This window comes from Vanellus vanellus (genome assembly GCF_965231255.1).
Source record: "Vanellus vanellus genome assembly, chromosome: 1".
Lineage (NCBI taxonomy): Eukaryota > Metazoa > Chordata > Aves > Charadriiformes > Charadriidae > Vanellus > Vanellus vanellus.
In genome coordinates, this window is record NC_138905.1 from 205,473,045 (window position 1) to 205,495,525 (window position 22,481).

The 22,481-nt window shown below is 41.9% G+C and overlaps 1 protein-coding gene across 2 annotated transcripts in view; it reads right to left on the reverse strand.

Annotated features, from left to right (window-relative positions):
• Positions 1 to 720: 720 nt before the first annotated feature.
• Positions 721 to 22,481, reverse strand: part of GRIA4 (glutamate ionotropic receptor AMPA type subunit 4) — a gene marked incomplete at both ends in the record, with an annotated part of 232,294 nt that continues 210,533 nt past the window's right edge. Inside the window, 3 exons of one of the 2 annotated variants that reach the window (XM_082483508.1) lie at positions 721 to 885; positions 7,603 to 7,737; positions 9,995 to 10,109. In XM_082483508.1, coding sequence (XP_082339634.1) covers positions 721 to 885; positions 7,603 to 7,737; positions 9,995 to 10,109 — 415 coding nt within the window. Of the gene's footprint in view, positions 886 to 7,602; positions 7,738 to 9,994; positions 10,110 to 17,131; positions 17,247 to 22,481 lie in introns of both variants that reach the window. The other variant, XM_082483509.1, reaches the window with a different exon arrangement.

Below are 22,481 nucleotides of genomic sequence, written 5' to 3' on the forward strand. Positions count from 1 at the left end.
ACAACTTTTATAAAAAAAAAGTCTCTGAATTTTATTACAGTGATGACATTTTATATCAATTATTGCAATGAATTGTTCCCTAAGATGGTTAGAAAAAAGAATTGTGTTGTCCTCTACCGAATTTACATCAGTTAAAAAGCAAGCATGTTTCAATATTCCTCTTTTTTCAAAGAAAATGTAAATAATTTCTTTATTTTTTCACAGGATTTACATATTTATTATTTTCTTATCACAGTTTAGTGATTCATTTCTACAGCTGAACAGCTGAGTATTCTTCCATTGTATATATTGATGTTCTGGAGACACAGGTTAGCATGTTCATTGACTTCTATAGCTATTTTTCTCTCTTTGTCAAGACAAAGACCAAAATGTTGTCCTTTCTGAGCATGTTCTTCACAGTTTAATGCGCTAAATTGGCAAGTCTTATTAGTTTTAAGTCCACTCAAGTGAAATTTGTTGCTGTTAATACACCCTTCCCGGCCCCCTCCCCCCAAGAAAACTAAATTATGAATTTTCCTGATATAAAATCTGAGTTTGGGTTTCCGAGCTGAGCTCATGCACACATTGTTGCTGATGATGTCTGGCGCATTTGGACGTACTTCCCTTTCTCAGCCAAATTATTAGTTCATCAATGACACTCCTATGTCGTTACAGTCTGTGCTGTGTTCCCATCAGTCACCAACACAGTTTGATTAAGGCACTCAATTATTTTTTTGGTTTTTATGGTAGGTCCGATGCAATTACAGCCAATCCTGAACTTTGTCTAATTGCAGTTCCAGTATGCACGGCCTTTGGGCAGTCGGGAGTCAATACGCGTCCGTTTTCTCCCACACTCCCTGTGATGGATAATCTGGCTTTGTTTCTTATGGCTTCAGAAAAGGTAAGCTAGGTTGGAAAAAAAGGAGACAAGAGGAAAGTGTTAACGATGTTTCTGTCCTTCAACAAACCAGGACACAGCAAACACCAAAATATTAAATTTTAGACATCTGCATTTTTTCATGTTAACATTAAATATAATAATAGTAATCATCATAAATATAATACATAGCATTTAAGTGTACTAGGGGAAAAAGAGTAGCAATTCCGAAGGTAAATTTCATTACAATAAATCATTATTGATTTAAATATAAAATCCAAATTTGACCAAGAAATTAACAGAAGAGGTAATACCTCAGTCTAAACTGCTTCAAACTACATTTATAAACAGTGAAATGAGAATCAAGACCTTCTATGATCCTGAAAGCGTTAGCATCAGTGAATAAAGTCATGCACGAGTGTTTATAGGCTGAGACCTTCAACTACGAATGTCAAGACAAAATTTAACTACTGGAAATTGTTTATAAATTGCAGTAGCTGTATCAGCTATCTTAGTGATAATTCCATGGATCAAATCTAAAGTAATTATTACTTCTTTTCACAATGCACATATTTAGTATCAGTAAAACTGAAAACTGTCCTCAACTGTCTTTTCATATATCTATTTTCCTACAATTAGAGAAGGTGGGAACTTTCAAAGGAAACAAGTTTATTGAGAGAAAATACAATTTCCTACAGTTTTCTACATTAGGTCTAAATTTTCAACAAGAAGGTTTAAACTTTTGTTACCTCAAAATCTTTACTTTCGGGTAAATCAGAACAAAGTATCTTGTTTAGGGACTAATTGACTCAAGCAAAATATTTGGATTTGTTACCACCCCTCCCTGCCCTCCCTGCCCGATTTGTAGTTCTGCTGCCTAAGTTTAGTCATCCAAAAATCAGTAACAGCTAAAAGAGCTCTCTCATGTGTTGATAGAAAAAGCCAAGATGCCTAGCTGACTAAATGATTTCCAGATGACTAAAATTAAGGAAGCGTCTAAGGTCAACCAATGCAGCAAGGACACGTGGAACAACAGGCGCCCAAGCTACGCTACGTTGAAACCCATTTGAAATATACCATGTTAAGATATCAATTATTGGGGAAATCTGATTTCTACCAGCAGAAGCTATAGCCTGTATAACTAACTCATGTAAGGGGTGTGCATGGATGCAATCTGAAATACCAATTGGAGAGACAGGAGGGTGCATTCACATAGGAGCAAAGGGATGACAAACATCATAAAATCATTTTATTTGCCTTATTACTGATCTCTGCACTTAGAACTTTGTCCCTCTGAGCCCGGTTTCTCCTTCTGAGGTAGCAGTGAAATCCTGAGCTAGGGTTTGATATGCTGAAGTTAATTTTATATATGAGTGTGCATGTATAGGGATGAAGGACATTCCTTAAAACTCCCAAATGTTTCCACTGCTGCTGGGTGCACTTCTATGAAAATGCACCAGTCTAATGTTGCATTGCTATCAGCACCTCTTTCAAAAAAGAGTTCTTGAAAGTACAGCTGCTGTTGTGGCACAGCCGGAGCTTGGATATAAAAGCAACTTTCCAAATCAATTACCCTAAAACCCTCGGCCCTCACAAGCAGCCAAATTCAGGAAAGGGCCTCAGCTTACAGAGGGCGTTATGGCATTCCCCTTGCGCCGAAAAGCCTTGGCTTTGATAATCAACTGCAATGTCCGAAGTCACCTTTTGAAAAATTTCCCTGCTGCCACAGTACTTTGCGACAGGGACTGTCACCAAACATATCTTGACCTAATTCAGGAGCTAGCTATAAAAAGGGAGGCAGAGGTGATGAGGGAGTGGGGACCTGGGCCCATACAGTACCAAAAACCTCAACTACTCCCCAGCAGCAAATAAAAATCTATGCATTTGCAAAGCGCAGACACAATGCAATGTGGTGCAGCTCCACATAGTGCATGTCCACAGTCCCATTGCAAATGGCTGTCAAGGACTGGTAACTGCCTGCAGAAATGCACAGAACACGTTTTGGTCAATGGCAAGAAAAAACACAGGTGCTTTAGTTTTGGGAAGGGGTGAAAGTCCAAACCAGATTAGAATGCAAACTTGGGTGGAAAAGGTACAGCTTACTCCAGATGTGCTGTTTCCAGAAAGTCATCATTATGTACCAGCACCTCTCCATTGCTTTGATCACCTGTCTGTTCATGGCCATTGAGGGTTTGCCACTGGGAAATCTGAGAGAGAACTCAGGTTTATATGGGATATATGAGTTATGTGTAACTGTGCCTTTGTAGCTCAGTCTGTATAGCTTTCAGTATATAGCTTTCTGGCCATTGACAACACACTCAGGACAGAAAGACAGTAAAAAGGGATCCACCAAAAAAAAATAATAATCAAATAACAGACAATTTCTCAGCAGCCTTCCACAGAACAACAGAAAAAGCTGCAATAAACCAACTCCTCTCTCCTCACAGGAGAGGTTAACGACAGCTCAGCAACACACCACAGAAACAACCCAGACAGTTAACAAAGCCAGGAGGAGCAGGTCAAACTTGTACTCGGGAAGGTGCCATAAAGCCAAGTAACCAGGTAAGCTTCTGTGTTATATTTAAACTACGCTATGGGTAATACTCTGCTTAACTGTGCTGTTATAAATTCAGATTTACGGCCTGGCTGCTGAAACAGTTTGAGGAGAGGCTGGGATGAGAGGGAAAAGTCTTGGTATTTACTGTGACTGTTAACTCAAATTGTGAAAGTCTCTGTGCGGTAAGTGTATGCAGTTAATAGTGACAATGCGTTTTCAAATTTGTCGTTAGTTTTGATTAAAGTAGGTATGGAATTAATCATGTGAAAACACTGATGGTGCTGTTCCTATTGGGAAATGGGAATTTAGGAAACTGATATTCTCAGTCTATGTAATACAAATATCCTAGCCTGTGTGGGTTCTTTCCTTGTTCAGGCTCCTCTAGTACCTGGGTCACATAGGAGTGTCATTGGCATAAATACTTAAGATGAACTTTTAATGACTTCTTTCTATCTTTCTACCTTTCTATCTTAGTCAAAATAAGCGCATTACACATTTACTGAGCCATCCTTGTAGCACTTCACCCTTTTCTGGTAATTAATTTCATAATATTCTCATTGCTTTTTGTAGTTTTCTAATTAATTTCGTTAATTATAAACAACAGCATGGGACGGGAGAGCAAGAGAAGGCAGCTGAACTGGAAGCTGGTTTGTGAGCTTCATGGCCCATCGAGAAGGCCATGGAGAGGCGGTGGTGGTGGCTGGCTGGATATGAGGACAACCTCTTCAAAAGCCTCTGGGTTTGGGGTGAGGAACTCAGGAGGGCTTTTCCCTGGAGCAGCGGGAGAGAAGGCTGTCATGCTTCGCACTGTTCTCAGGGCATCAGCTCAGCTGGCGTACTGAGGGCTTACTACTGATATACACAAAAATGGAAACCTGCTGCCCAGGGGAAGAGGAAGGGACTGTTTCCTCCTTAAAGCAAACTTCCTTCCCTGCCTTCAGCAGATGCAACAGCCTGCCATCCCTTCTGAATGTCTTTATCCCACACATACAGACTAGTCCTTTATCATACAGACTAGTTTTTTATAACACAGACTAGTCCACACATGCAGACTAGTCCTACATTTTCATTTTCTGCTGCCTCACGGACAGGTGAATTGCCCTGAGGCAACTCACTTTTGACTGGATTAAACTGAAAGGAACAACATGGTAATGAATATTAATTGTCAAGTGGGTTATTTAAGCTATTTTATATTAGTTTAAAACATATGCTATTAAAACTATTTGATGTTAGCTTAAAAAGTCAGCGTGTCGGTTACTCATGCGGGTTAGAATCACCAAGCATCTTTCCATATTAGCAAGTTTTAGTCTCAATACGATCCCTTTACTCCTTGGATAAATCGACATATCAAAGGTTTCAAGGTTTTGAAATGCATAAGACAGACATACTTCTGCAGAAATATGTGCAACCAGTGTTGAGGGCTCTGTACTGCTGCCAGCTAACAGGGGTTTATGACTAGCACATGTATGAACAGACGGCTTCGTCACCCTGTACAGAGCACGGCACACGGGCAACCCCTCACTGCCTGCGTGGCCAAGTATTGCCAGGAGAGGACGACTGGACCTCGGCAGTCTCCCACATATAAGCATAAGCGTTTTTATAAGAAGTTCATATGCTGAAATTTCTCAGGTAAATATTACGGCAATTAAGTAGAATGGAGAATTTCTGAAGTCTATAAAGATGTGCTCAAAATCCTAGTTATTTCTTTTTATTTTTTTTGTGAATTTTTAAATGTCTGCACCTTAAAACGCTTTTAAGAGATTATCAGAAGGTTTGACTGACCCAAACATGAATTTTCAATAAAATAAAATGCAGCATGGGCATTTTTTATATATTTTTTCCTACAAGAATTCATCTCTGTGTTGTGACAAGTCCCACAAGAATCCAGACTTTAGAGAAAGGTACTTAAGATCATCCCTGAAAAAATAAAACTCAGTTAGCCCTAATTTTTATTTCAAGAAAGCAGTAAGGCAAACCTAAATTCTAGAGGTATAATCACAGTGTTTGTTGCACTGGAATCACAGAGCTGGGTGGGAACTCAGGGGACTGTCAAGTCGTGCCATACTTAGCATGCTAAGCCAGTTTGGGTCAGGTCAGTATTTGAATGAAAGCTTTGGGGTTTTGTTTGCTTTCTTTAAGACCATGTTTTGGATGCATTGCACCCTGTAAATTTGATAAGTAATATGTTTTCTGGGACTCTTACTTTTATACCAGCCTGGGGACACTCTCATTTGTGGGCACATCAACAAAGAATTCAAAGGAAAAAGATCTCTTCATTTGCATTTTGTACAATTACTGGTACAGGATTATTTCTTTTTAAACTCCTTTTTACTGACAGTAGGCAGTGAACTTGGGAGATTAATATTAGCATCCGGAATTCCTGATTCCCAGTTCACAGTTATGAATACTGGCCTGTACTCTTGGAGTTCCCCCTGACACCTACGATGCCCCACAATTTCACTAGTGAACAAAGGGCACAGCTAAGACTTTTTTTTTTTTTTTTTACGTGGGAAAATTAGGTAGCTCTGTTATAATTAAAATATACCCAGGCTCGTGACTTCTTGTACAACAGGGAACAAAAGAAAACTACACAGCGACAGTATGTTTGGGACAGTTTCCCAGCCAGCGTACACCAAGCCCCCTCCCTCGCCCCCCGAGAACCCACCTATTCCTCGCAGCGCTCCAGCTAGCATGCTCAAACATCATTCTCTGCTCACTCTGTGTTTGCTCTGTACTGTATGGTTCGGTATTGTACCGGCTGTGCCTTTAGACTGTAAGCTCCACGGGACAGGGACCTGTTATGTGTTTGGCACACTTCACCTATTGTACAGCGCCGTGTACTCCAGCGCTATATAAATAATAAATAAAAAATAATAATTTTATCTCCAGTTGTTTCCTTTAAAAATTTGTCTAGGTGGCAACACAAAAATTCTATTCTTCATCTACTTTCCCTAAATTTGTGTTTGTTACTTCCACTATAGGGATGGCTCAGTGATTTCAGGACAATGTAGCTCAAGCTTTTTGTTAACAGAGGAGACGTGTGGCTTGCTATTTGCAATGGCAAGGGAGCTCTAGGTAGCACGAAAGGGCAGGGTCCTAGCTGCACCTTCGCTTGTAACGCAGCCAGTATAGCTTGGGAGCTATGTAAAAGTTATATTTAGAAGCTCAATTTGCCGCTACGTGCCATTTCCAAAGGTCAGAGAGTTGATTTGACTAATGATTAGTTGGCAAGATACTCACTGCACGCATGAGAAGGAGTGCATTAGTAAACCATCCCTGCACGCCTACTCAGGGGAACCGCGCAGGATGCAGCTCAGCAGCATCAGCGGTTCAGTCTCCAACATCACTGCGCGAACATCTAAAATACACTAGTCCTGACCTAGGTAAGGGGGTATGTTACTGAAAGCTGAGGACGATAATCAGGGTCGATTCACGGGTTAGTGACTTTTTGTGGTTATTATCGTGGGCAAAGGTTGACCTGAAGCAGGATATTGTGAAAAAAATGCCACACAATTAGCATAAAACATGTATCAAAGGGAGGGAGAAGGAATAGGGTGGGGAGGAGGGAGAGAAGGTAAAACAACATTTAGACTTCTTGTAACAGTGCCTTGTCTTCCGTTAGGTTAACTATGGTTCAGTGACATTGCCTATCCTAAATCTAGATGATAATGAAGGCCCAGTTAGGGCCAACATCGAATAATAAAGGCTTACAGCAATTTGTCACTAATAGAGTGCAAACCTTTAGGAAAATAGACTGGCCAATCAAGTAATTAAACACTGGCCCTCTGAATATATATTTTACGATTTCAAATAGTTGTCATCTCTCAACTGGTTCGACAACATTGAGTTGTTAAAAATATATTTTTGATGTTAAAAATTCCTTGCAATGCAGATGTCTATTAGCAACATATAATAGTATACTGTACATCTGCAGCCAAAAAAACTGAACCACTTTGCACTGAAGATTTTTTAAAATATAAAGCTCTGTTCAGAAGCAAGCACCACTAGACAGACATGTCACAACACTGCGTTACAAGATGCATCACCCACTCACTGTAGTAGGCCCTAAGTCCTACCCCTAAATTTTAATACTTTCGGTTCCATATACGTTGTAACCTTCTCTATAAGTTGCTAAATTCTGGGTATTCTGCGAGGAAGTTGGGTTAAAAGTCTGTGCACTCTTTGCCACCTTCATTCGTTTCGCCTCTGCCCTGGACTTGTAACAGAACTCTATCAAAGCCACCAGCATTGCCAAGCCCAAGCCTCCAACCAGAATGTAGAAGACTCCAGCAACGTTGCTGAGACTCAAGGCACTCGTCTTGTCCTGGGGAAACAGAAGCGACACAGTTAACCCCGGAAACCAGACCCCCGGGAGCACAAGCTACGCGTTAAAACATTGGAAATAGAAATAAATAACAATGCTTAGCTGTAATTAAATGACAGTTGTTTACATGCTTCTCACAAAACTTGACCTATCTGGATCTATAAAATATATTTTAAGCACCTAATTTTCCTGGTCGGCATAAAAAACATTATAAGTATATTGCCAACATATCAGGATGTCGTTGCTTGCTTACTGCAAAGCACTACTTCCATGCAGTGGAGAATGAAACCACGACATGTCTAGCTCTCTTTAGGGGACACTTCAGCCCTGATACAAAACTGCATTTACGTAAAGCTCTTTAAAAGCTTTGCTGTCCTGAAATCCATTTACATCAGACAAGACTCTGCTTGATCTTTACGAAAAAAGTAATTGTACTTCTGGTAGGCATTGCTGTTAATTTAAAAGATCCAGACTGAGTTTCTGATACTTAAATAACAGGTGAAAATAACATGTTAGGCTTAAGTTATTTCTTTGACCAAACACTTCCTTTGAAAGTGCACACTGTACCATACACATCATGATATATTTGCCTCTTACCAATTATTGTATTTTGTTTTTATTTTATTATAGAAACAGTTCTGGAACATGCCCATGGACTACTAAGGCTCAGTAACAGCACAATTTTAAATAGCAGTTTCTGAAATCTTACACATTCTTTATAACGTAGACAATAATGATAACTTTCTTTAGCAAAATATTAAGTATACATCATTTTATAAACTATCTCCTTCTTGGACATACTGTAGTAAATAACTAGTCTATATTTCTCTATACTTCATTGCTTAGTTATGAATTGTATTTTGTTATTTGAAATCCACGTGCATTTTTAGCACAGTTCTCAAGGAACTCTCTCAGGATCGACTTCCACATACTACATTGTGCGCCTTAAGATACTTATAAAACTTTATTCTTATGCAGACTACATAATCTTTACCTAAAGTAAGGACAGTACTTAACTTCTGATTGTAATCTCTATGAAATTTTAACTTATGAAGAATGCAAAACATTTGAATGTTTAATTTAAAGAGGCACTATTTATTGTGTAGTCAGTAGATTAGCACAGTAACAATTGTCATGGACGTAAAGACGTCTTTGGGGCTTATAGCAGGGTTCTGCTTTGCCTGTGTCTTTTTAGCCGGCTAAGAGGACTCTGAATATCTTGGAGATGTCTGTGTTCCTCTGATGGCAATTGCTAACATGGTGCTTGCAAACGAGGAGGAGGCAGGACTGAGGAAGGCCTGTGGTGGGCTGGGGCTTTCTCAGCTGTCATTTACAGGTACCCCGCCACCCTCTTAACCGCTGTTCACTCCTTTCTCCAAAGCACTTGCCAGAAAAAGCAAAATGTGTTGGAAGTTTGTTTCCCAGGTTAATTTTATCCGCTCCCCAGCAGGGCAACTCTCAGGGCAGACAGGCCGCAAGCAGTGGCTTCCTGTCACGCTTTCCTTCTAGCTCTGGACAGCACAGCCTGGCGCGGGGACAGGCACTGCGAAGACATTTCAGACTCCCCGAATACAGGGCTGGCACTGACTGTGGTGCTTCCCGGCCATCAGAAAATACCCGCTTTTGTGTTTGTCCCCAAATAGAGAAAAATTAAGAAGGCTCCACTCCCCGGAGCTGTCAGGATTACTGTTTGGGAATAGACTACGGTAAACACTGGAAGCTGTAGAAAGCTACTAATTATCAAAGCCTTTCACTTCAAAGCTCAAGTTAGGTCTTCTTTGGCTCCTCAAGGAGCCAGGGACCTTCCCAAAGGGAGCCAGGCACAGCCACCCTGGGCAGCGATGAAAGGCCATCCTTCCCGCTAGCATTTCTCCTTTTCCGAAAACTGCTGAGGGAGGCCAGCTCCGAAAGGAGAAGGCGTGAAGGGACATTTCCTAAGTAGTCAAGGGGGAAGTCCACCCTCCCCTAGGCAGCAAGGAGACAATTAACCCAACCTGCCTTCCCCAAACCCATAAAAATGCCATGTAAGTCTTCAACACGTGCCCTGAATATGTAGGACAATGTTTGGCGACATATCACTGAAGACTTTAAAAAGCAATAGTGCTTCTTTAAATTAAACTGTGACCCCCATCAAGATAGGGCAAAGCCGATTCGCTCTGTGTCTACAGCTGCTTATTTTATTTCTAAGTCATTTTGCTTATTACTTCCTTTACTGCTTTGTGAACACAATAGTAGGTCCCGAACTGCAGCGACTGACCTTACTTCCAGAGTCCTTGGGTCCACATTCACCTTTATCGTACCACCATTTGTTTTTCAGCTTGTCTAAGACGCCTGCCTCACTGAGTTTCAAAACGGCAAGGTTTACAGGAGTTCTTCACGTGGAAAATAACATAAATAACATTATATATGTTATTTTATGTTATTCAAGTAAAACTACATAGAATCGCATTGCAAAGTGACAGAGCAGAGGCCACAGTGGGTGCTATGTCATGTACTGTTGGCCCAGGTTTAGAGACAGACATACGACCGGGACCTGCTCCATCGCTTTAGGTAACAGGCACATACTGCTGGGGAAAATTTGTAAATAAATAGTATGCAATTACTGTGAACCCAAAACTATTGGCTTAGACATATTAACAACATACCCTTCAGAGACATATATAATACAACTGAATATATGACTTACGAAACGTATTCATTTGTGTTCCTTGCTTTCAATCCATTTTCGGTTTGTATGTGTACAAACTGATAACATGGCTACAGCTATTTCATTTACTGCCCTCAAAATTATGCTGGCAAGAGAAAGGAGCTGCTCCGTGCAGTTTGCTGCCCATAACCCCTCGGCACAGACCGGTACCCGCCCTCGGTGCGGAGCGCCGCAGGCGCCAGGAGATCTGCATGCAGAGAACTCAGGGGGAGAGCTGTGATGCCCTTATCCTCAGCTGAGAAGAACGTGACAGTCAATCTTTCATTCTAATTTCCCGCTTCAACATTATGTTCGAATTCAAAGTTTTCCCTTAAATGCCGCTTATTCAAATAGGTCTTTCAGGGGTCCCAGGCTGATGATAAATTACTCCTCAGAATATCTTCTCTTACTTGTGGTATTTGCTGTGGGTGACCCAACAGAGTTTAATATTCAGATGAAACCTAATCTGATGCCTCAAAGTCACGAACCACTATGGGTTTACACTGAAGTTACTTAAACTCAGTGAATAAGCTCAGAGTATTATGGTAATGCCTCCCTTCATGCAGTTGTGCCAGTTTATTTTCTAAAAACCTATGAAATGATTAAGAGACTTACTTTCTGTACTTTCCACTTTGAATCATTGACTGCCCGATTTTTAATGTGGTAGGCATACAGATATCTATTTATGTGCAGGTGTGCATGAAAATACAATATATATCAGAGAAGGAGGTAGATAGACAGAAATGGCATGTGATAGATGGCCTTCTGGTGATGTCATACGAGATAAAATCTGATCCTGCGTGTGCCAGCAGACTCCTATGGGAAAATTAATCTCTCTTAATACAACATAATCCATACATTCCTAAAATGTTAACTCATTAATTCAAGGCTTAATAAATAAATAAATAAATAAGCCCGTGCAAGCATTTAGTAAGTTTAACTGAACCTACTAAAACAGTTAATATGAAAGAGAAAAGGGGGTTGTAGTTACACTCTGTAACTGGTTTAACTGAAAATCCCAAAATGCTTATGTATGAATATATTTGTGCACATTTTTGTTTATATATTAAATATACATGTAAAATCTCCTGAACCATGTATGCTCCTCTTAGCTTTAGGGATCCTGTCTTCCCATACATTCTGATTACGCTTTGTGTGTGTATATATATATACATAAAGTGGGGGGGGATTCACCTCACCTCAGTTTTTCCACCCCAAAGTTAAGCCCCAAGCTTGGCTGCCTGTCTAGGTTTCCCTGCGGTTAAAAGAAAAAGACAGATCTCTCCAAAAGATGGGCTTAGGTACCAGTTTTAACAAAGGATGAAGCGCGCTGTCGAGACACATGTCTCTGTTTACTACTGAGGAAGTCTCAGTGCCTCAGAGAAATGACAATTTTTGACAGCTACAGTTGGGTGAGAGGATTCCCTGGTACTCTCGAGCGATCCCTTTAAGTAAAGGGAAAGCTTCATCGACTTTCTAAATCCCACACATTTAATTCATATGGAATACTCTGCTTCTAGAACAGAAAACGCCTATTTCTTGATCGTTTTCAGTATTCAAACTTACATTTTGTCTTCAGGCTTCCTGGCAGCAGGTTGTGCAGGTTGATAGTGGAATATGAGAGTCCCACAGCTGCGAAATGAGTGGGTAGCAGTTTGGGATACTGGCAAGTTCCCTGTCAATACGATCCTCTATTTGCTTCCAGTACAAGTGCGAAATAATTAACATTATTTGGATAGCCATCATCTGTAACATGTCATGCGCTGACACTGAGCCACATTTCAGTGCTCCTAAATCCCAGCAGTGTAACGGGGCTGGTTATGGCAAAGATAAGGGACATCCAGGTACAGCTGTCACATGCAAAATAAGAAGCCTGTGGAGCTGTTGCAGATTAAACTGATTGAAGTGATAATCAGGACTCTATATGAATTATCAAGACCAGCAGCAAGCTGGGACAAGTCAGACAACAGATTTCTTCCACTCCTTTGCTTGTTTTATCAGCACTAACTAAGTATATAAAGCCTGATACAGGCAGGGATTTTTTCTTCTTTGCAGCTGTAGCTCCTTTAATGTCATCCTTTCTGCATCGTCTCTGCGAGGAAGCTCTCAGGTTTTCCTTTGGGAAAAGCAATCAATTTCATGCTCAAAATTGCCATGCTGTCTTCAATACATAACTGAATGCATTGGCAATGGCCAGCATAGATGAGGCAATTCCCACTTTCCACTGAAATACAGCCAGTGGTGTGTCGGAGACCAGGCCCTTGTTTCTCCTCTCCGCTACTGTCCGTTACATTTTCCCTCAGACAGCCCTAGCTGTGACGAGGGAGAGGGACTTTGAGCTAAATTTAAAAACATTTTACGCTTTCAGAACAGGATTTTTGTCCCACTATATATCAGCCAGCTGTGATGGGAAAAATACACAGTCCAATACGAGAAGCCCAGACGGAGGGGGTGCAGAGTGGAAAAGGAACATTTTTGCTTACGCTTTTCAGAATAGCAACATATACCTGTTTGCAATCACAGCAAGTGAGGGCACGTGGCATGAATTTTCACGCATTTTAGGCTTTGTTTTGTTTGTTTTTCTTTTTCATTTTAGTAGGAGATTTGCAACAGCTCCTATGGGAGGTGAATCCCAGGTCACCTTGGCTTTCAGGATGAGTGGCTTATCTACACAGCTTTCCTTTCTTTGAAAATCTCCTCTCCAAATAAGCATAATTTTGACCGTGTCAGTCATGAACTCGGAGACTACAACTTGTTTCTACACTGCTTACACAATTGGTTGGTGAATAGGTGATATTAAAGGGCGCAGAAAATAAAAATCAGTATGGTCTGCTGTACATGAGCAAGAGCAATATACTTCAGTCATAGCATAGACAGAGGATAAATCCAGCATTTAGAATTAAATTTCCCATCAAGTTCAGTCTTGTATACTCAATATTTAAATGGAAAATTACTATAGTTTTTTTTCAAGTTGTTTGGTGGTTCCTGAATTACTAATGTTGGGCTAAATCTCCAACTACAGTAAACTGGCAGAAAATCAGTGTAGTTTTTCCAATGTACAGCTGCTGAAAATCTCCCTTGCTATGTATAAACAGGATCCATCTGCCTTAAATGCATGTAAGGACAATATATGAAAAATAATAACTAAAATTACCCTTTATATATGGAGAAGAACGTGTCCCCTGTAGACACAGTGCAAAACTGCTGCGTGACAGCACGGGAGACCTTATTCTTCCCCTACGTGCTGAAGTCAGCGGTGGCACAGCCTGACCTGGGTGCAGGGATACTGGTTTCCTACCTTTTCATCATGTTCTCAGCCCTTCTACCTCCGCTCTCGGCTTCTTACTCATTTCCTCCTATCCTGTCATCAATCACTTGCTGTTGGAAGGGCTGGTTTTTAAGAGCCTCAGGCTGGACCTTGTGCCAGCAACATCAGCGAAACCACAGTGCCTTAAAATGGCATTAACGACATTCTGAGTTAGTTGTGTTCAGGACAACAAATGGGCAGTTACAGCACTTAAATTACAATACTGAGTGATTCTGAAACCAGTACAGAATTTTGGTAGACAGGGATTTTAGAAATGCAATCATGAGTATGCTTTAGGAGCATTTTCATTACCCACTCACGGCTGAGCCATTAATTAAGTGTAAGGTCAGTCTCATCTGCTGAATGAAAAACAAGGGCCACTGCGTTCTCCTGAGGGCTGCCAGCAGAGACAGGAGGAGAGCTCCATCAGCACAGCTTCCTTCCACTCAGACTTTTGTACAAACAACGGAGCAGAGTGGCAGATACTGTGTTTAAACACCTTCCCATGCATCACATGAAATGATGACGCCACACGGTTAAAATGCTTTCAAAAGCACTCAAATGACTTGGGGACCTCAGTTTTATCTTCAGGCGTGACTTATTTACTGAGGCCATCAAAGCACAGGTGGTTCACAGAGAGCAACTCTCTGAACCATCTTTCTGAATTTTGGAAGATTGTTCCTTAAAAGGAACAATTAAAGGGGAGGCTAAAGGTGACCTTTCAAGAGCACAGAATGGAGGTAGGAGAAATCTTGTTTCACAGAGCAACACAAACCTTTGGAGAACTGCTGAGCTCTCATGAAACTCCCCGATTTCTATAGTTCTCTGTACTATCATGACAAGTTATTCTGGGTCTAGACTCTCATATTCTGACTAGTGAATCTCAAACAGTAACAGCACCATTATCAGTCAAGTCTCAGGTGCTGTATTTCTTTCAGGAGAAGAGGATGTTCTTATTCTCGTTCACGACAGAGGAAGCCCTGTAATTTGGACTGGAGCTGCTAACAAAGCTCAGGCTTTGTTCTTTTTAAATTCATACAACATAAATTATTAGCTAGAGATGCTTAAGAGCTTAGTTCAGCACTTGTTGGTAGGAGTCAGATTTGCAACAACAGTGCATAGTGTCCTGATTATTCCACTAATGATGATTTGCTAGCATATAAAATTAAAACATTTAGAGGTCCATTAATTCAGTAGAATGTCTTATTGACGTTAATTGATCAGATCCTACAAGACTGTTCCTGAACAATGAAATGGATTTTGTAGATGATAAATGTCTAACTAACACTTTGGGGAGTCAGAGTAGCTGTAGTTCAAGAAACAAGACCAGGTGCTGCTGCAATGCAGAATTGGAGAAATATGGTAACACCCGCTCATCTCCATGACGTGCCTGGTCCTACTGAATGTGGGCAGTGCGGGCACACGACAGACCTGGGGCTTCCCAGGGGTGCAGGTACTGCCTACTCACTCTGCTGTGCCTGGGAAAAGGTGAGGCAAGAAACAGGCCCGAGGGCTGTTTCCGAACGCTCCTGGCAGGCTCTACATCGTCCTGGGACCACAGGCTGCGTTCCATCATGTTCCCCATCCTTTGCTAACGCTGCCTTGCCCACCGTATTTTCTGCTGCATCCTGAACTGCCCATGTCACCTACTTTTCCTTTTCATTGGCAATCTGTTCCGTCCTCCCCCCTGCACTCACAAATCCCCCGTTTCTCCATGGACCGCACTCCGTGCCTTTCTTTTCTATTCCCCGCCCTCCTTTTTCTGCCACTTGCCATCACACCAAACTTGCTCCTTCAGCACTTCCAGATGTTTCCCTGGTGAGGCCCTGCCCGTCCCTCTACCGCGAGCTGCTCCCCTTGTCCTGCTTTGTGACCCAGAGCGCCAGTGGCTGGTAATCAGGGAAAGTAAGTTAAAAGCATCCTTAGTTAGCTATCTAGCTTTTATCTCACCTTTCAACCACAGCAGGTTCGTGATGAGTGTGTTTTAAGAAAATGGAGGTATTTTAATGATGTGACTCCCTGCCTGTGACATTTTAAAAAATAGATGAGCACCCCTCCCGCAGTAATGGACAAGTTCAGGCTTGGGTGGAGCATGGAATAGTAGCAACGTGGGAGATTTATGGTTCACTTGTAAACTCTCTCACAAGAAGTTGGTGTCTGCTCCACTTGCAGACAAGTGCTATCAGGTCTAATACGCCTGAGCACTTTGGAAGAGCAAATAGAGACCATTTTTGCAACTGTGACTGCTGGCGAGCAGAGCGGTGGGGGAAAAACAGGTAGAGCAGCAGGATCGAAGGTAAAGCGAAGAGGATTAGGACACCAGTTCTGGGTGAGTGCAGAACAGCCCAAGGGATGGTCCCTGAGGCCAGGACACAGCATGAAAAAGCAGGGGGACTAAAGAAGGAGAGAAAATAGTAAGAAAAAATATATGTAGGCAACTGTAAAGAAAGCTACATAAACTGCGTTATGACAAATCAATCAAATTTAATCATCTATATCTGACTAGCTCTGTGCCTGCACAGTTACCTGTGCCGCGTTCTCTTATATATTGTTCACACACAAGCACATAAACAAACATTACTACATGCTGCCTGGCATGGAAGCTTGTTTTTTAAAAGACCTTCTTCCTCCCCCACCTCCACATCTTCCATGTCCACATCTTCGCTTCTTTTCAGCACAAGGCAGTTTCCCAAAAGGAAGCTGTGAGGAGGTGAGGAAGTAGTGGCTCTGTCCACGTGGAAGACATGGAAATGCAAGAAGAATAAGAAGCTGTCGTCACCTCACCCTAAAATTCAGCCTAAAATTCCTGCCTTATAAATTCTGATAAATTCTGCCTAGGGAACCACCATGGATTTCAGTTTGCTGGTAAGATATGATAAAATGTCAGTGTGAAGATATTTTAGTGGAAATTTGCTCTCCTGTTTTGAATACTCGTGTGAAAATTGTAATTTGTGCCAGTATTGTTTGTGTCAATAGCGGATCCCTGAGCCTGGACCATGCATTAGATTACTGCTATGAGGCAGTCCCGCTGATTTGGACCCTTTTCCTTTACTGTCACTGAAAAATGATTTTGGCTACTACAATATAGAGCTGGTATTGGCTCCTGAAGGTTCCAAACTGCTTGTTCACAAGAGCAAGGCTCATCACGATTTCAAAAGATGCAGGTTTCTAAAAACGGGTGATAGATCTCACAGCAGAGACTGTTTTCGAGTTCCCCTTGGGGCGCTTAAAGAAATGCAAATATTTTTGCTTTGACAGTAATTGCATACACCTAGATTCCAAGTGCAGGTACCAGCAGTGCTGTGCTACTGGTGAAGCTGTTTTGTCGCAGGTAAAACCCCAGCAGATGCACCAATTACTTTACATACTGTTTACCCGCTTTTGGTGACATTGAGGCTAACCTTGGAGTCACCTCCCCCGCTGCCACATTCTCCTTTGTCGTACCACCATTTGTTTTTCAATTTGTCCAAGAGGCCTTGTTCATTCAGTTTTAAAACTGCGAGGTTAACAGCATTTCTTGAAACGATAAAACATATTTTGTAAGAAACTGCACAGCTGTTAAGATGTTAGAAGGAATGAGGACTTAAGCTGTTTATAAGCTTGATCCACACACTAAATAAACCTCTCATTTCCATATTTCAAAGCCCTTGGCAGCGCAAATGATTGTAGTTACTTTCAAATGTGAAAAATGTGTTTCCAGTGCAGAAATGATTTTCAGAATGGCTTGGATTTTAACAAGAAAATTCTATCAACCAACCAAAACAATTTTTGCAAAATGATGATAAAACTCTGCCCGGAATTATAAATGATTTACACAGATTTATTTGACTCTATATTTAGAATATCTGTTTAGCATGGGCCCAGGCTGATTTTGCAAGTAGATGGGAAAATATGTTCCCATACACTAAAGAGGGAAGATCCAGACGGCCTATGCTAGACGCTGCCAGCCACTGTGTCACACACAGTTTTGACGTACAGCTCATCGGAGCGGTCCCGCATGAGCTGTGGGCTCAGGCTCCAGAAACAGGCGGCGTGAGGCACAGCTGATGAGGAGCACTAACAGCTTGCACGCCAACCATGATGCTGTCTAGACCAGTCAATAGGAAACAATGCCCAAAGCGGTGCCAGGAGTCCTGCCTGTCTGAAGCCTCATCGCCTGCTGTAGGCACATCCGTACCTTTGGGATGTAGGCTCTAGAGGAGTCCAGCTCCCTTTGCGCAGTAGAGGCTTAGCTGAAATGCAAGACCCGGGGTCCAGCTTAGTGCCGTGACTCCAGGGACTCCCCTGCTATCCTGGAAGAGCGCTCTGTCTCCCAGCCTGCGGGATACCTGCAGTGTCGGGGAGGAACGTAGCGATGGAGGGCATCATCTCCGGGGAAACCTGGGGACAGCGCAGCCAAGCAGAAGCTCAAGCGCTGGGAGGACCAAACCCAGTCCATTCGTTGGGTGCTGAGACACCAGCAGGTAGCTGGGATATCCTGAGGACTTCTCCCTGCAGGGTTTACACATGTTACGCTACCACTGGATGAAGGACAAATCCTGCATTGCTAACAGCACAGTGGCGTAGGCACAACAGACTGAAAGGGGCTCTGTGAACCTGGTGTCCTCCATCTCATGTTTAAGTGTTCTTTTTTCAGGTGAAGGAAATACCTGAGAGAGACTTTGGATCTGTGCTGGCAGAAGAGGGTTGCCAACACGAAGGCGAAAGCACAGAATCACCGCTTCTGTATGAACTCGAGGCTGCTGGGAGTGCACTGAAACTCAGGCAAGAAAGGGACACAGCTTCATCACCTCCTGAGGAACCTCTGCACTTGCTTAAGTGTATGACTTCCCATCTTTATTACTAAGGAGCCTCAACAGCCACATATCCTAATGGTATACAACTACATCAATATTTATTCATAATTTGTAATAATAAACTTTTCTTTTCCTCTTTTCATGTTCAGAGGCCCCTAGTGCATCCATGCCTACCAGACATGAACACCCTTTCTGGTGGGTGTCTGCCCAGGCTTGCTTGCAGATCTGCAGGGGCATATGGAGCAGTATCTTTGAAGCACCATTCATCTCCAAAGGGAGAGACGTATCTGTGAGGTGCCAGTAGGTTTCAGGGACAATATGCGTTTGAGAAAGATGGAACTTAACTCTCTGAATTTCTTTAATGCTGTCAAGAACTATCTGTCAGGGCTGAGTGGGATTTGGCAAGAGCTATGTCTGTCAATGGCATCTTCCCCTCATCAATTATGAGAGGATGTCACACCTTCAAACCACTCAGAGAAGGGTTGGGGAAGAGAGACCTTCTGGTGCCAGGGCTCCATCAGAACTTATGGCACTAGAAGCCAGGCTTGTGATTCACCTTCTCTAGAGATGGCTGGTCCCTGGTCCCTCGGGGGTCTCTTCTGCCCTTAGAATGGAAATTTTTCTCCCACTCATTAGGAGAGATATTTTCTTGGCAGACAGGTACAGACAACGGTATTCACAGCTTATGGAGCATTCCCTACAATGTTGACCCTGTTTGTGGGACGAATGTCGGCTTCAGGACATGCCTTCATGGTCTTCTGGTAACAGCTTTTCATATAGCTCCTGCTATATGACAGGTCTTTGCTAGCTGGTCATGAAATTTGGAAACTGCTTGTGTGTAGATGTGACTTTACCTAGCTTCACTGGAGTTACATTTAGATGAGATTTTCAATACAGATAAAGTAATTGCTTGTCTGTCCCTGAAAGTGAAAATGAGAACTGTAGGCTCTAGTGGGAGTGATAACAGAGTGCTCTTTGTGGATAAAGCTTTAAGGGGAATTTAGCAGCCAGGCTGACAAATGCGATTTTGTATAAGGGCTCTAATTATGGTTCACACTCCAGAGGGAGAAGAGCAATTGAAAAATTGGAATGAAATTGTTCATTTGTCCCTTTTGTTCTTGGAAGCAATTGCTTTTGAACCAGTCATAGTTACTACAGATTTTTCCTACTCAGCTTTTAGTTACAAAGCCTAAAAAAGCTTTTGGCCTGTTTGCCCCATTCAGAAAGGTAACTGTGTGGGCAGCCTCGACACTTTACAGACAGATTTCCAGTACACTAAATGTAAATTTTACCTTTGTAAGGACATGAAGACTGAGCCACAGATTGAAAGATGATCCCAGAAACTCTATTTCTTTGACACTGAGCAGCATGACTTATTCTGAAAATGGCTTAGATATATAGCTCAAGTCTGCTGCCTACAAAGTCAATGTCAAAACTCCTTCTCCCTTCAACGGGAACCAAACCAAGTTCTAATTTAATGCTGCTGTGTCTAATTGTCACACTGGGTAGCAATAACATAAACAGCTGCTTTGACAGTGCTACAGATGCGGGCAGGAGTGATCACTCCCATGAAAAATGAAATGTATCTCAAGGAGTATCACTAACTCTCAATTCAGTGAGTCACTTAAGCACAGCCTTATTTTTAAGCAGATGGGAAGCCCTATCAATCAGTCTATCTGTAAAAGCATCTTCATACTATTTCCTCTAAGCTGTAGTCTCTCAAGTATGAACAGTAAAGATCATTGAATTAGACAAAGTCCTTATGCTAAAATCCTTAAAAAGCTTTTTTTTTTATCTTTATCTTATCTTGTGTGAAGATGTTACCTGAAAACTCACAACTTTTTTTTTCAAGCTTTTCAAGTTAATGTCTACTTAGACATTTTATCTGGATATTCTAAAATGAATAAAAAACAACGATGTGAATTTTTGTTTGACAACTAATGTAAGTTCAAGTTTTCATGTTTAATTTTCATGTTGAAGGGAAAGAGCTTTCTCACTTGCCAAATGTTCGAATTTGTCTTTCAAAGCGTTAATGATTATCAAGGAAAATTTTCCCACAGTCATTTTGAGAAGTTGCAGCTGGTTGATAGTAATCCCAGAGTAATAAATAAATAAATGAAACCCATTCATGAGAGGGTTATTTAGCTGGGTTATTAGCCATATCCATAGACAGTTTCACAGCACAATAGAGAAATGGAAATAAAAAGGATGAAGAAGTAAATGTGGATTTAAGCCGCAATCATTGCTCTGAAATTAAACTGTATTGTTTATAAAGGTAACACATTAACGTCCTCATCATGTCTAGTAGGCCATGTAAAACCAGGTTAGTTTCACACTGCTTTCTCTGCTGCTTTGTTATCCAGGTCCACCTCAACATGTGGAAATAAATAATTTCCTTCTGGTCAGCAAAACACGGACAACCTTTGCTCAACACTGCTGTATCTCCCACAGGAATATATCTCAGATCTCAATAGGTGCAATGGTGACTACATTGAAAACGATATACCTGAGAGCTCAGAGCCAGGCTAGATCACTCATACGCATCCCAGACAGTGCTTCATTCTGCCACAGAGGAAGGTATTTTGAAACCTGAATATCTGTGGCAGAAACTGTTCTTTCATCCTTAAAAAATGGGACTGTATCCTCAATGCCGCGCTTAGTCAAAGCTCCCACTGAAGAACAATGTGTTCCTCAATAAAGGAATTGAAATCTTTGCAAGAGTAAGGCTTTAATAGTAGAAAGCAGGCAAGTGCATTCATATTTGACTCTTAATCCTTGCTGTCACTGCACAATCCTGCCTTTTCCATTACTCAGAAGAAAATGGAGTCCTTGTATGTGACAGTCAAGCCAGTTCAACCAAAACTGCAGCCCTTCCATTACAGTGATACTTCACTTCACAATCACTTGAGTGCAAGGACAGTGATTTCAATGTACAGATCACAGCTTTTTTTAAAGCTGCCTACAGAATTACACGATGAAAAACTTGATGAGAATTAAATCATTCTCCTTTATTTAAAATCACTTTCCATCTCCCCGTAAGTCAATAGTAATAAGCAGTTTAAAACGTTAATCAGTGTCACTTCTTTTTCTAAAGGGCCTATCTGTGCCAACTGCCTTTCGCACTTAGCAAAAGATAAAACTGCACAGGCAGACGACAGTACAACTACCCCGTCCCTTGCAAAATAAAATCCATGGCTCCAGGCAGGGATAACTCATCTGCCATCCAAAAGAACCGCGGTAAGGTGCTAGCCTAAAGCCCAGGCAAGCTGGCCGAGAGGTCTGCTTTGACTTCCAGTGAGTTTGGGTTATAGCAATGGTTAACAGACGACCCATCCATTGAACTTCAGTCTTTATGAAGCAGAGAGGCGGGCGCTCAACAAATGACCTGAATGCTATGGCACACAACACTGTGGTACCTCGCAAAAGAGACACACAAAGGTCCCGGCATCATGAAAGAATGAGACAGAGGCCCAGGCTAGGGACCACGGCAGCCAACATCACAAGCACTGCTGGAAGTCTGAGACAGCCATAGGGGAACAGCACAGAAGGGAGAACCAAATGCTGCCTAACATACCCCTTTAAGTACCTATTTCATCACAGTGACACAGTATGTTGAAGGAACCAGAAACTAAAACACGAAATGCATCTCGCATGGTAAAATCAAGCCTGTTTTCAACAGCCTAATGTCCAAAGCACGAATAAGTGCAGTAGGTAGGAACGGCGCTCTCCAGCTTGATTAGACTTGAACAAGTATTTGCAGTCCCAGCCGCAGCTGCTTATTGTCTAGGTCTTTCAGCTCCCCAAATCCCGGGATACGCAGTGGTTCACATGATGGATGGAAACCACCACCCATCAGCACCACTCAGCACCATCCATGAATGCGATTCAGAGAAGTCAGCCTCGGCCTGAGTGCACGGGGCAAAGGAGATCCCCTCCATGAAGTCAGGTCCCAAAA